At 36.7% G+C, this 15,149-nt stretch overlaps 1 protein-coding gene across 7 annotated transcripts in view; it reads left to right on the forward strand.

The window, feature by feature from the left end:
- KIF20B (kinesin family member 20B) overlaps positions 1-13,401 on the forward strand; it is a 72,666-nt gene extending 59,265 nt beyond the window's left edge. For 5 of the 7 annotated variants that reach the window (XM_042960888.1, XM_042960893.1, XM_042960889.1 and 2 more), the window contains 7 exons: positions 1,204-1,314; positions 3,843-4,040; positions 4,836-4,904; positions 6,344-6,445; positions 6,850-7,000; positions 11,431-11,573; positions 13,155-13,401. In XM_042960888.1, coding sequence (XP_042816822.1) covers positions 1,204-1,314; positions 3,843-4,040; positions 4,836-4,904; positions 6,344-6,445; positions 6,850-7,000; positions 11,431-11,573; positions 13,155-13,232 — 852 coding nt within the window. In that variant the 3' untranslated portion in view covers positions 13,233-13,401. The remainder of the gene's footprint in view (positions 1-1,203; positions 1,315-3,842; positions 4,041-4,835; positions 4,905-6,343; positions 6,446-6,849; positions 7,001-11,430; positions 11,574-13,154) is intronic. The other 2 variants (XM_042960892.1, XM_042960894.1) reach the window with 1 other exon arrangement.
- Positions 13,402-15,149: the final 1,748 nt, after the last annotated feature.

Raw genomic sequence — 15,149 nt, forward strand, 5'->3', positions numbered from 1 at the left:
GGAATTACTTTTGTAATGTTACCTTGGGTTGGGAACCCTGCATGGAGAGAGGATTGCATTTCAGAGGATTGTTACTTCCTGGTGAAATCAAACATCTGAAACTAGTCTTTCCAGAATAAATGATCTGCCTCAAAAATCTGCTTCTCTAAAGCCTCCAGACTATAGGAAAATGAATGTGTGTGCCTGTCTGTCACAACAAAAGACTTCATGATTCTAAGAGGAAGACTGCTAAAAAAAGAGGTAGTAATATGTGGTATAAATAGCATAGACTAGAAACTTAGAAAAATTGGGTATCTGTTGCTGTCATTGTGGTTTTGGGATCTTTGGGAAAATCACTTATTATATCCGAACTTATCTAAAACAGAGATAGTAATGTCTTCCTAATAGAGTTGTGAAAATTGAAAGTATTTGTAAAACAATTAGCGCAGTTTTTAACGCAGTGGAAGTCAATACATGCTGGTTGCTTTCCACATTACGGATTCAGTGGATTCTTTTTTATTTGGCAATAATGGGTAGATGGCATAAGAGATAAATTTATATTTGACTTCTGCTTTTGATGGCAGTGGTGAGAAGGCCACCACTGTTAGAATTTTATCGAGTTTAAAAATGTAATCTGATTCTTCTTTATAGATCCCTTAAGTAGGGTTTAGGAGTAGAACATACCCTGTAACGGAGAAAATGGGATGAAGTGTGCAGCAAGAGAAGGTTTAGCTATCAATATGGTCTTTTCTCCCCAGATACCACAGTTCTATTCTCAAGACTCCTCTAGTGTTTCACAATGGCGTTATCAAAGCAGTTGGCGTTCCAACACTTCAAGCTTAGTGTAGACCTTGGCCATGTCATTTAACATCTCTAGGTCCCTGTTTCCTCATTTAGAAAGTAGGAATAATGATTCTTGACAAATCTAGCTGAGAGAGTTCCAATGAAAGTAAAATGAGAGAATAAACGTAAAACACCTTGGAAATTAAAAGTGATTTTTCAGATTTCTCTTCCAACCAGACTCAGAGGCTGGCAAGTTGCCCAACCTTTCCTGAGTCTCTGATGATGAAAGAGAGGAGGAAGGAGAGTTAGGTGGTCATTGATGAAGTCTTTAATTACTTCCATGTTATAATCCACCCAAATCTTGATTTTCTATTCTTTAGGTGAAGTGTTTTAATGTATTTTTGGTTACAGTGGCTTGTTGTTTTATATTTCCTTACTTAGGAAGAACAAGATGTGGATATCAAGCTTAGACATACAAGTTCAGTGGATCCTGGCAGAGTTGAAACTGAACCTCAGTCAGCAAGTTTTGAAATTTCTAGGAATGATGTAGAGGTAGGCTTTTGGTAACACAGTCTACTTTTTTACCCTCTTTACCAGTGAGCATTAATTAATAAATAACACTTGCAAGTGTAATTTAATCAATTGTTAGTAGGTGCCTTGCCATGCAGTTAGCTATATGTGCTCTTGGCTGTGGGAAGGAAAACCTAAAGGCTTTTGAGAAGTGAAATTCTTTTGGGAGATTAGATCCCCAAATGATATTAATCTCTCAAAATAAAACTTACTGCAAACAACAGATCTGTTAATATAAACAGACTTGGTGGTCAGAAATAGGAAATCCTACAAAAGATAAAATATGATTTGTCCTCATAAGAGGTCCTTTTTTTCTTTTTCTTTTCTTTTTTTTTTAAGTTTATTTATTTTGAGAGAGAATCCCTGTCAGAATCCCTGACAGCAGGCTCTGTGCTGTCAACGTGGAGCCTGATGTGGGGCTCAGCCTTACAAACTGTGAGATTATGACCTGAGCCGAAATCAGAGTTGGACACCCATCCAGTGAGCCACCCAGGTGTCCCAAGAGGTCCTTATAATAAGCATTCTATTCAAATAGTGGTTTGGGTGGGTTTTTTTGGTACCCATTTAATAACTTTGTTACCAAATCTCAGTAACTCATGGTGAGTTTCCTTAATTTGCAGTGGGTTTAGGGTTCTGTGAATCACTTTGGATAATATAGAGATTCTCAGATTATATATGCAATAGATAAAACTTTTATGACACTTAAAGTTTTGAAGATGAAATTCCTTTTTTTACGTTTATTTTTTAAACACAATTACTGGGAGCATTCAGTATTGGGAAACTTGCTAAACACTGAGGTTACAAACACAAGACATTGCTGTCCTCAAGGAGTAAAAAATCTAGTAAAACGGATACATAAATGACTATTTGTTTGACTTTATCTTATGGGCTAAGACTCACGAAGAGACTGCTAAGAAGGAACCCTGCCTGTGGAGGGTATGATGAATTTTGCCTGAGTGGCTGTGGATGTGGACTAGAGAATGTAACATCACACTGAGTCTTGAAGGTGAATAGAATTTTACCAAGCTGAGAATAGGAAGAGAAGGGCATTTTAAAATGGAGAAATGGCATGACGCTTTTTTTCTCTTGGCCTTTCTTTGATAGTTTTTGGTAGTTTCAAATAATTAGCATTGACCTTAGAGACTAAGATCATATCATTTGAAGAAAAGTTTGGAGTTGATTCATAAATAAGATTAATCTTGATTGCAAAGGCAATTATTTTTTTAAAAAATTTTTAAATGTTTATTTTTGAGAGAGATGGAGACAGAGTACTAGTGGCGAAGGGGCAGAGAGAGAGAGGGAGACACAGAATCTGAAGCAGGTTTCAGGCTCTGAGCTGTCACCACAGAGCCTGACGTGGGTCTCAGACTCCCAAACTGTGAGATCACTCCCAAACTGTGAGAGTCGGAGCTGAAGTCCGACTCTTAACTGACTGAGCCACTTAGTCACTCCTGCAAAGGCAATCATCTATGGAACATTTCTTTATAAATTTATATTGCTGCCCTAAAACCTCCTGATTCCAATTCCTATTAAGAGTTTCAGCAGTTATTGTATATTCCACGGTTTGGGGGGAATGGTATTGTTAATGGTATTTTGTATATTTTTTTTGCCTTCATGAAATCAATATGCTCTATTGTCTTAAATATAGGTTTTTTAAAAAAATGTTTACTTTTAAGAGAGAGAGACAGAGTGCAAGCAGGGGAGGGGCAAAGAGAGGGGGGGAGACACAGAATCTGAAATGGACTCCAGGATCGGAACTGTCAGCACAGAGCCCAACGCCGGGCTCAAACCCACAAACCATGAGATCATGACCCGAGCTGAAGTCGGATGCTTAACTGGCTGAGTCACCCAGGCGCCCCAATATGCTCTCTTGTCTTAAAGTCTGATAAAATGATTCATTCAGGTAGTTGATGGTTGGTTCTGAGGATAGTTGATTCTGGGAGCTTAGCTGGACCTACATGCGGCCTCCCCCTGTGCTTGGGCTTCTCACAGCACAGTGGCTGGGTTCTGAGATAGGGGAGTGTCCTGAAAGTTCCTTTTCCAAGAGGACAGGGTGGAAGGTACAAGCCTTCCTCTTCCTCTTACAATCTTCCTCTTATGGTCAAGACTCAGAATGATGATGTTATTTCCACCACATCCTATTGGTTGTGGAAGTCATTAATAAGGACAGCCCAGATTCAAGGAAGGATTGAGACTCCAACTCAATTTGTTGGAGTCCAACAAATAGGAATTGAAATCAGGAGGTTTTAGGGCAGCAATATAAATTTATAAAGGAATGTTCCAAACAATTTGTTACTCTGTTTCCCTAGATTTTAATATACCATGTATAAATCTGGAGAGGGCAGATGGTAACTCCATCTTTTTGTACTTGCTGTGGTAAATTTGACCCAGAGCACTTTTAATGTTTCCAATTCATTGTCTTTGATGGGCATTTGAAAGAGTTAACTCTTTGCGATTCATAAATTCATATTCTGCAAATAAGATCTGTGTTCTTTTTAATTCTGTTGTAGGATGGCTCTGTAGTCCTTGACTCTTGTGAAGTGTCAACAGAAAATAATCAAACGACTCGATTTCCAAAACCTGAGTTAGAGATTCAGTTTACACCTTTACGGCCAAACAAAATGGCAGTAAAACACGTCGGTTGCGCCTTACCAGTGACGGTTAAGATTTCCAAGGCCCGGAAGAGGAAGAGTAATGAAATGGAGGAGGTAAGTACTTAGCTAATGAGTGAATTTAACAAGCAAACCTTAAGCTCAGTTATTATATAGTTAAACTATTATACTGTCCTCCTGTTCACAAGCACTGCTGTTAGAGACCAAAATCATAATTTATGGCACATTTTATATTCTTTAAGAATATTATTGTAGTTTAATAGTCCTCAAACAAAAAGCTTGTGGTTATTAAAATATATGGCTTACCTCTTGTTTCATTGAAGATTTGATAGATCAAGTGATGGTGGATTTCACTGGAGAGCTACTTCAGTATACCAGTCCTTTTCAAACTTAGTGACTTCCCCTCCAGTAGAAGAGAGTTGACAAAGAAATTAGAGAAACTGAATGGCTAAACTGCATGAGTATAATCTTTGTTATTTAACTAAAATCTTTAGGTCTCTATGGTCATAGTAGGTTTTGGAAGGGAGACTTTTTCTGTTAGCCAGTATATTAAAATTTGGGCCTCTATTTAGTGGTAGGATAAAAACTTTTTACTTCTTCTTACTAAAGATTTCTGATTGTAGGGTTACCAAACCTCCTGCCATCTCTTAGCCAAGCAGGTTTGGCCAGTCACATAAACTTCTGCACCGCAGTTTTCTTCTTTTGGAAATACGGGATTAGAGACAATATGTTTAAAATGCTTATTAGCTTGTGTTCCACATGTGGTGGATATATAATAAATGGTCGTATTTATTTTAACAGTAACTTGTTTTAAATTTAAAACTAATTATAAACTCTGTAGCACAATAACTTGTTCTTCAACTTTTTTTTTTTTTTTTTACCCCTCTAAAGAGTAGTATATTTTCAAGCTGGTGGAAGGGCAGAAATAGTATTAACCATACTCCTGAGGCTCTCTGTCAGGTAATAAATTTGCCAAGTGAATATTATTTAGCATATTTCCTGCTACACCTAGAACACCTTTAGTGAATGTTTTGTAGAGTCTTAACTTTGTATTCAATATTTAATTTATATTTAATAAATTTTAGATAACTTTAAAACAGTAAGTAGTTTCATTATGATCTGTGTGAAGCTGACTTTTCCTTGATTCATTGTTTTCGAAGGAAAAGGAAAAATTGGTTGTGTACTCAGGGTTAAAACACAATTATTTTTTTCATTTTACTATCGGAATATACTCCCCATGTGTTTTTTAGAATAGATATGCAGATTATTGTAGATGTAGAATTATATAGAAACTTAAATTTTGTTCCTGATGTTTACTAGCTCTTCAATGCTTTAAGAAACTGAGTGTTATAATAAGGTCCTCATGAAAATCATTTATACAGTGCTATATTCTAATCCAGTGAAGACTCCAGAGAGCTCTTTATTGCACACTACAAGTAAGAGGGACTTCTTACTCTTCATTTGTTTTACATTGATTACCATCTGTCTTTCCCCTTTCAGGAGGTCTGCTTCTTATCACCCTTATGAGGTCTACTTTGTAACTTGAATTCTGAGGTTCGGTCATGATCTTTGCTTCTCTTCTTGCCTTTTTTTGTTTTTCATTTTATGCGTACGATCTTTGGTACAACCAGGATTTTTACCAGTTTGATTCGGTTAATATACCACAAGAGACGTTTTCCTAAGAGGTGATGTGGGGAAAAGAAAAGTAATATGGCACGTCTATTTAATAGGGAAGATAAACTATATTTCTTGATTTTAGCATTTTGCCTCTGCTTATACTGAAGATTTTCACTTGATCTTGTTCTGTTTTGTTTTTGATGCTGCCAAACATAGATGCTCTGAGTGATTTGCGAATTGAGGAAAGTGTAGGTGTACTGCTGTATTTTGGAAATGGGGTTCAAATAAAAGATGTTATCTTTTCTACTGTTTTTTATTTAGCTTATATAATTTCGTTATTTGTGATGTGTGTGTGTGAAAAATTCATGTGTTCAGTCACGTTGCCATATATGTGTGTGTTAAATCCTCATGTTGTACATCTTAAACTTAACATATGTTATACTATAGTCAGTAATACCTCAATAAAGTTGTGGGAGAAAGTCACACCTTCAGTCAGGGATTCTCAGCTTCAGCGTGATTGACATTTAGGCTTATATACCTCCATTTTGGAAGCCTCTCCTGTGCATTGTAGAAATGTTTAGTAGCATTCTTGGCCTCTACCATTAGTTGCCAGTAAAACCCCCTCCCCCCAGCAACAACAACCAAAAATAACTCCAGACATTATCAGTGTCCTCTGGGGTCAAAATCACCCTTGGTTAAGAACTATCATCTTTCTTCTTTTGAGTCTAGAGAAAGAAAATATTGTTAAGGAATTAACCAGTGCTGAATTTCATTATTTTTAGGACTTGGTGAAATATGAAAATAAGAAGAATGCTACACCCAGAACTAATTTCAACTCTCCTGTTTCTGAGCATAGAAATTCCTCTGGCAAAAAGGATCAAAAGGTTTGTCTTTTCATTCATCCAAAATTGACCATTTTCTTAACTTACAGTTATAAAGTAAAATATAAAAATAAAAATGTCAGATTTAATTAGTAATTACCCAGAAATTCAGTTTTCTCCAGTTATAACTCATTTATCTTCCATTTCCTATTCATCTAATTCAGCTTAGAATATAAACTTTAGCATTTGGCCAGTAGCGGGCCCTTCTCGATACTTCTGAGTCCGCATTCTGCCTGTTACACCCATTTGCCATTCTTGGGCTCTTTCATCGTCTCCTCATACACTTAATCCTGAGCTTCCTGCCTGCAAATGTGACCTGGGTCTGGCCTCTTTAATTCCACTGTCGTCACAACTGTTTCCTTCTAACATTTTTCATCAACAGTAACAAAAAATGTTTGTTTCCTTAGGTTTCCACACGCCCATCATCTAAAAAAACATACTCTTTACGGAGTCAGGCATCCACAGTTAGTACAAATGTGGCCACTAAGAAAAAAGAAGGAACACTACAGAAATTTGGAGACTTCTTACAACATTCTCCAACAATTCTTCAATCGAAAGGTTTGCAGAAAACTAATTAAAAGACCTTTTATGTTAGGTATAAGGTGTTTTCTAATATCTGGTTGGTGTATAAACTCAACAACAGTGATTATCTTATTTTGAATAGGCATTGTCCTGTGTGAAGTACGATGGGAGGGTGCGTGAAAGGATGATGTGTGCTTAGGTGTTGGCTGTAGAGGAGGAGAAAGAACCGTATGTACGTACAGTTGACCCCTGAACAACATGGGCTTGAACTACATGGGTCCACTTATGTGTGGGTGTTTTTTGCTAACTATGTTACTGTAAGTGTATAATTGTCTTAATATTTTGTTTTCTCTAGCTTATTGTTGGAATACAGTATATACTACATACAAAATCCATGTTAATCAGTAAAGCTTCTGATCAAATGTAAGGCTATTAGTTAAGTTTTTGGAGAGTCAAAAGTTATATGTGGATTTTTAACATTATGGGGGGGTCGGTACCCCAAAGTCTGTGCTGTTCAAGGGTCAACTGTACTTCATCCAGAACAGGCTGCTTTAATGTAGTTACAGGGATCCAAGAAAGTTCTGTAGTATTGGAGGCAAGAGAGCTCTTTTGATTCAGAGGCTAAGGGAAAATTTTATTTTTTTTCAGGAGATGGGATTTAATTTGGGATTGAAATGCTGGCAGGATTACACCCTCTAGAGATAATCACTCTGTTATGGTATATATTCTTACTAGTATTTTTTTCTATGCATTGACAAACATTACCCATTCACATATATCAAAAATATCAAAATATATCAAAAATATCAAATATATATGTATTTCTATAAATATATCTTGAGTTCAATTGCTTAATGCTTTCTTCTTTATAACATAGCCATATTATTTGTGTATAAATATATACTAAGATACATACTTTTTCTAAATACACACACACATAAACAAAAACATACATTTATATGTATTCAGACATGTGCACACACACATCTACCAGAGGGAACAGTTTTAACACAGGTGGAGTACCAGGAAAGTGTAGAGATGTGTAGGCAATTCTGGGTAGTAATATGCATCTGGCTTGGAGAGTGTGGAGAGGTTACTGGGGACAAAGGGCAGGCAGAGGAGTGGATTTTCGTCAACTTAACCTCAGTGGTAGTTGTGGGATAAATTTGAGACTACCGGTGAGGAGAATGCGGGAAAGGGACTGAGTTAAATTAAAAGCAGGGGATAGTTGAGTCGAGTCAAATAGGCTGTGGAAAAACACTTCCTGTAAAAACTTAATACAGAGGTTCTCAAACTTTCTTGGTTCACAGTGCCTTTAATGCCTAGGTAATTTTTTTCATTGTTCCCCTACACCCAAAAAGAAACAGCTAATATTTTATCCATTAATGCTAAGGCCAAACAACCACTGAAAATTCAGCTTCTGAAAATCCAGTTTGTAAAGTTACGTCATCATCAAAAGGAATGTAACATGTTACCATTTGAAACAATACTACCTTGAGCTATTGAGTGTCACTGTTTTCTTTCTTTTTGAAAAAAATTTTTAACGTTTATTTATTATGGAGAGACAAAGAGAAACAGAGCATGAGCATGGGAGGGAGGGGCAGAGAGAGAGAGGGAGACACAGAATCCGAAGCAGGCTCCAGGCTCTGAGCTGTCAGCGCAGAGCCCGACACAGGGCTCAAACTCACAAATGGTGAGATCATGACCTGAGCCGAAGTCAGATGCTTAATCGACTGAGCCACCCAGGTGCCCCTAGTGTCACTGTTTTCTTTGAAAATTTAAAATATTTCGAGGTGCTCCTGTGAGTTTGCTGTAGTCTGGCTGGCTTCATGCACAGTGTGGGAATTTTAGACTTACCAAACCCCATTTGTATATATGTATTTTTTTATAAGACATGTACTTTTTTAAAAGTTATAATTAGCATAAGCATAGAAGATATCTGGAGGGACAAACAGCAACTGTTAAATGTTTAAATGTAGAGCGGTAGGACTTGTTATTTTAGATTCTTAGGTATTTTGTTTAAATTATATTGAATAGCACTTACATAGTAAAGGAAAATAAGTTTTCAAGGAAAGGAGCACACATATGGTAATTGACTTTCTTGCTTGGTTGACTCAGCTCCTAACAGCTTCCCTACCTGTACAGCAGGTGTGGATTTTTTTTTTTTTTTCATTCATTTAATCTCTGCACCCAGCATGGGGCTTGAACTCATGACCCTGACATCAAGAGTCACATGCTATTCCGACTGAGTCAGCCAGATGCCCTTAGTGTGGATTTTTAAAAACTTACTTCTAGGAGTATAAGATACCCCAATTTTGGATTATAACTACACTATGTGTCTGTTGTCGATCACTTAGAAATCTAGGGGGAAAAATAGAGATTGATTTTTAGAATTCTGCGGCTCTTGATAGCCACTGTTATTTCATTCCTTGGTATCATTGGTCTTCCTTCTTTTCCCTTTTGTCTCTCTCCTGTGCCGCTAGTTTATGGCCACCAGAGTGATCTTTCAAACTGCAAATTGAATTATTTAAACTACAATTTTTGTGTTATCTTTTCCACTACAATATAAGCTTCACAAATGCCACGTGTTTGTGTGGTTCACATCCTCAGCCCTTAGTATAGTGGCTGGCACATCGTAGTGGGGAGTTTGGGGCTCCAGGCCAAAATCTTATGTGTGATTTTTTTCCCCCTTTTAGGCTGACCCATAGGCAGTTACATAATCTTTACCTGTTAGGCCTCATGGCTTTTTCGTGGGAAAGGCTGCCCTCCCCATGCAGAGTGCAGTCTCTGAAGGGAGTTACGGTCAAGGACTCAGGACCCTGGCCAGCCATCCCCTTATACATACCCGCAGTCCTCGCCGAGGTGCCTTCATTCAGAGCCTCCTTATTGGGGGCCCTCAGCAGAGAAATTCCTCGGGCACCTCTTCCTAGGACCTTCTCATGACAGGAAAGGGGAGGGAACCTGGAAGATACTTTTCTCCACTCAGACTTTACTTTTCTACTCTTATCCCTTCCTTCTGGTCTCCAGCCCTAAGGTCCATAAAATAGCAAAGGCAAGAGCTTTTTGTTCAGTACTCCCTTGGCAGTGAGAGGACTCCCCACTTGTGTGCCGATCCTCCTGACCTAGACCACACCTGGGGAAAGATGGAAGGTGTGTGCGAGGCGCATTTTCGCAGGTTTTGCCTCTTGCTTATTCTATTGCAGTAAGTGGTTAAAGGCCTAAGTGTTGCTTTCATTTTGGCTTATTGACTTAACTGGCTACTCTGACATCTGGCAGCTCAGCTCTTTCAAGCCCAGCCTAACCCTTGGCAAGTGGACTTTCAATTTAGCATGTTTTTTCAAACTTTTTTCTATTAAAAAAAATACATAGCTAATATCATGTGTATATGGATTTTCTATCCAGCAGGTTTCCTAACTGGAAGTATGTTTTCTATTAAAATCAATATGTACCTGTTGAAAAACAAACAAATGTAGGGATGCCTGGGTGGTTCAGTTGGTTAAGTGTCTGACTTTTGATTTGGCTCAGGTCATGATCTCACAGTTCATGAGTTCAAGCCATGTGTCGGGCTCTGTGCTGTCTAGTGTAGAGACAGCTTGGGATTCTGTCTTTGCTTCTCTCTTTGCCCCTCTCCCCTGCTCTCTCTCTCTCAAAATAAATAAATAAAATAAACTTTAAAAAAAAGAAAAAAGAAAAATAGGGGCACTTAGGTGGCTCAGTTGTTGAGCATCCGGCTTCAGCTCAGGTCATGATCTCAGAGTTTGTGAGGTCAAGCCCCATATCAGGTTCACTGCTGTCAGGTCAGAGCCCGCTTCAGATCCTCTGTCCCTCCCTCTCTGCCCCCCTGCCCCCATTTGTGCTCTCTCAAAAATAAATAAAACATTTTAAAAAAAGAAAGAAAAACAAATGTACACAGTAAGAAATTGAAAATTTTTTCCACTTCCCAGAAACAACCATTAACAATTTGATTTCTTTTACTGTGTGTGTGTGTGTGTGTGTGTGTGTGTGTGTGTGTTGTGTGTGTGTGTGTGTGTGTTAACTATAAGCAAAGGGCTCACGATTATAAACAACTTTGACTTAATATTGATTGTGGATATCTCTACATGTGAGTACTGCTGCATGGTCCAGTATATATGGATCCTGCTTTTTGCTATCACAGCATAAGCCTCTTTGAGTCATTAGAGACACTTATTGGTTGTACTGTAATTTACCAAACCTTTCACCATGTTGAACATTAGTCAAATGATGTTTTATTTATTTGCCTTTTTGTTTTTGCTGTTCATCGTTATACCACGTGTTTATGAGGCATTTAATTTTTTCTTTGTGAATTGTTTAGTCATGTCCTTTCACCATTTCTAAGTTGCAGTGCTTTTCTCTTTACTTTGGTATGTTTTTTCTTTATTAAGGATTTCAAACCTTTCCAGTTAGAAAGTTATTTATTTTAGGATTTAAACTTTTTTTTTTCATAGCAAAGAAGATAATTGAAACGATGAGCTCTTCAAAGCTCTCAAATGTAGAAGTGAGTAAAGAAAATGTGTCTCGACCAAAACGGGCCAAGCGGAAATTGTACACAAATGAAATTTCATCTCCTATTGATATATCTGGCCAAGTGGTAAGCTACTCCTTTCGTTTTCTTGAAAGTAAAACTGTTCATGCTCTTTTTAATTCTGAAGTATTCATACAGTTTGAATTTTACAATGGTTTGAATTTTTATTCTTTAGATCACATCTCCTGAAATGCTTTAAGTGTTACACTTTTGCTACGTGATGTGTTAAATTTGTAATAATTAAAACAAGTGCTGCATTAATGTATACAAGTGTCATGTATTTACATTTGTAAAGTCATCAGAGGAATTTTAATTCCATCAATAGAATTATCACTGTTGAGTAATTTGTTTGCTCCTAACACCTGTTTTTCTTGTTAACTTTATCACAGGAGTTGTACAAATCTGGCCTAAGTGGGCCTGGTAAAAATGCAGAATTGACATTCAGTCATTTCCTCCCACCTTTTCTCTAAGCCTTCCAGGTTCTTTTAAGAAAAGACTGTAGTTTGTCATCCTGACTCGATGACTCATTCTCTTCACTCAGAACAGTCTGTGCTATTACAGGGAGAGTTCTAATTTCCCATCATGCTTGCATTTGCCCAGTAGATGAAAGTGACAGTAGAAAAGCAATTACAGGAGGAGGCTTCTGCAGGAAGTGGCTCAGAGAAATCAGGGGAGAGAGAGACTTTTTGCAACAGCAGCGATCAGATATAAGACACTTGAAGGCAGGTGGTGAAGATTTGGTGTCAATTAGGACATGCCGTTGGAAATCCTAGTTTCTTGGTCACTTTTCACCATCTGTCTGATTAGTTCATGATTTCTTCCTTTCACTGAAGTTCTTTCTTTTCTTAGTTGGAATATAATACTCGTTCTACTTTTCTGAGTTATATGCTGTAGCCCTTTCTTATCCTTTGTTTTACTTCCCATGATTTCAGTAGCCCACGGTCATCTGGAGTCTGAAAGCAGATGATCCTCCTTCTGATGTATTATCAGAAGGTCAGTAGTAGCCTATATGTCACAATGCCTACATCATTCACCTCACTCATCACGTAGGCATTTTATCATTTCTAGTCATTTCAAGAAGAAGGGAGAGGACAGTACGATAACATATTTAGAAAGAGATAACATTCACATAACTTACTATACAGTATATTGTTGTAATTGTTTCATTATTAGTGATTGTCAATATAATAATGTGCCTAACTTTCAAATTATACTATATCACAGGTATGTGTATGTATAGGAAAAAACAGCATACCTAGGGTTTGGTACAGCCTCTGGGGATCTTGGAACATATGTGCCACAGATAAGGGGGGATTATTGTACTTGTTGCTGTGAAAGATAATTTCTTAAAAATTATTTAAGGTACTTCTCTCCAAATATTTCAGTTATTACTTCAAGATATATATGTCCTGAATTCAATATAAAGTGTAGATGATTTTAATTCTATGTTAGGTAATGTTGAAAGAATCTTTACAAAATCTGTTACTTTAGATGATGCTTTTTTATAGAAGGTTAGTATACCTGCAGGCCAAAAGGACAAAAAAATATTAAAATGTACCTATTATTCCAGTTATTAAGCACATGAATATCTTATTAAATTATAAATAAGCTTTTATTTATAAAAAATTGTGGAATTGTTAATTTCAGATTTTGATGGACCATAAAGTAAAGGAGAGTGATCATCAGATTCTTAAACGACGGCTTCGAACTAAAACAGCCAAATAAATCACTTTTGGAGGATGTTTTAATATAAATTTTATGTTCATAATCATTGTAATTTGTATGCTAACTTTTCACAGACAATTGTATATATGATGATGCATTAAATCCCTCTGTGTACACATTGCTATTTTATACATAGTATAATTTTAATTCAATAAAGACAGTATGTCAATAGCTCAATTTGTCTACTTTTCTAAGACTTTTTTTATAATAGCTTTTTTTCTTTCTCTCTCTCTCTTTTTTTTTTTTTTTTTGTTTGAGTATAGTTGACCCACAATGTGACGTTAGTTTCAGGTGTACAACTTACTGATTTGACAAGTTTATACATTGTGCTATATAACAGTTTTTCAAACTGTGTGCATTTTCCTTTTATCTCAGGCATAAGGATCAGTGAGGTTCTGGGAAAGATGCTGTTGTTTTTGTTTTTTTTACATACATTGCAGGTCAGATATTTGGTTTACTTCTATTTAACAGTGTTTTATGAATTGTTTTTACTTCATTTGTTAGGAAACACAACTGATTTTACATATGTGGATTATAGCTAAGATCCAGGAGTAGGGTGTACAGGTCTCCTCACTGCCAGAATTTGTAGGCACATCATTTAGAAAAGATCTCAAGTCTTTTAATTATAATGTCTTGTTAGTAATGTCTTGTTAGTAATCCTGTTTTTTCTAGGACACAGAAGATCAGAAGCAGAAAGAAAGGAAGCATCTAGAGGCCAAAAAGTACTGATAGCTAGAAAATACAAAATTTTAGACCTGGAAGGACCTTAGAAATGCATTTTCTTAATTTTATAGATAAGAAAACTGAGACATAAAGTTTACTTTTCTCGGGATCATATAGCTAAGGTATATTGAGCTTTTGGTTTTAAAAAAAAATCAATAAGAAGCAAAAAACAAAGCAGAGGCCTCAAGAATTGTTGCCAAATGGGGTTTTAAATCTAAGAGCATACATTTATATATCTAAAACTTTAAAGGTTTCATTGGATTTTATCACTGTTCATTTTATTATAGTGATGACCTTGACTTGGGGAAAAAAAGTTACCTTTAGTCTTAAGAGCAACACCATGTTTAGGAAAAATTTCCATCAAAATAGTTAACACAGCCTTTTAAAGCAATAATATGTTTTATTATGTTACCTGGCTTCATTACGCTAAAAATATATCCTCAGTTGATCCTCATTCACAGATTATGTTTGGAAATTTGCTATTTGCTAAAATTTCCTTGTAACTCCAAAGTCAGTACTCTAGGCTCTTTTGTAGTCTTTCTCAGGCATGTACAGAGTGGCAAAAAATTTTAGTTGCCCAAGATGCATGTTCCCAGCTACGGTTGAACAAGGTGACACTGCCTTCTTGTTTCAGGTCTCATAATGTAGACAAGTGTCCACATCCCTGAATATAGTCTGAAATCAAGCCTCAACAAGATTTGCAAGGGAGACAGAGTTTACCAAATTAGAAGGGTTTGAGATACACCTTGTACTTTCCAAAGAATCATACTAACAAAGCATAGAACCAAGCCTATGTAAGGTTGAAAGTAGTAATCAAAATGCCTCCTGGGACAGAAATCAACACACTTCAGAGAAAGATACGATCCAGATTCTCTGTAACATAAGTTTAATAACATGTGACACAAAAGTCAAAACAAAGCTTGACACGGCCCATCAAAAACTTTAAAGCACCTTGTAAGTGCATGTTCAGGGGTTTAAAGGAAATGTCATCTTAATGACTGTAGACATAAGGAATCTTAGCGGAGAAATGGAAGGAAGAAAAATAAAATGGAGTTGTTACATCAGAAAAGTAAGATAAGTGAAATGAAAAATTACTGGAGAGATACAGCAGCAGAGATGTCAAACGAATGATCAGTTTAAATTGCCCAAGCCGGAAAAAAGAGATTGGAGAAAGAACAGAGCTTCAGGGTCCTA

The sequence above is a fragment of the Panthera tigris genome, chromosome D2, assembly GCF_018350195.1.
Source record: "Panthera tigris isolate Pti1 chromosome D2, P.tigris_Pti1_mat1.1, whole genome shotgun sequence".
Lineage (NCBI taxonomy): Eukaryota > Metazoa > Chordata > Mammalia > Carnivora > Felidae > Panthera > Panthera tigris.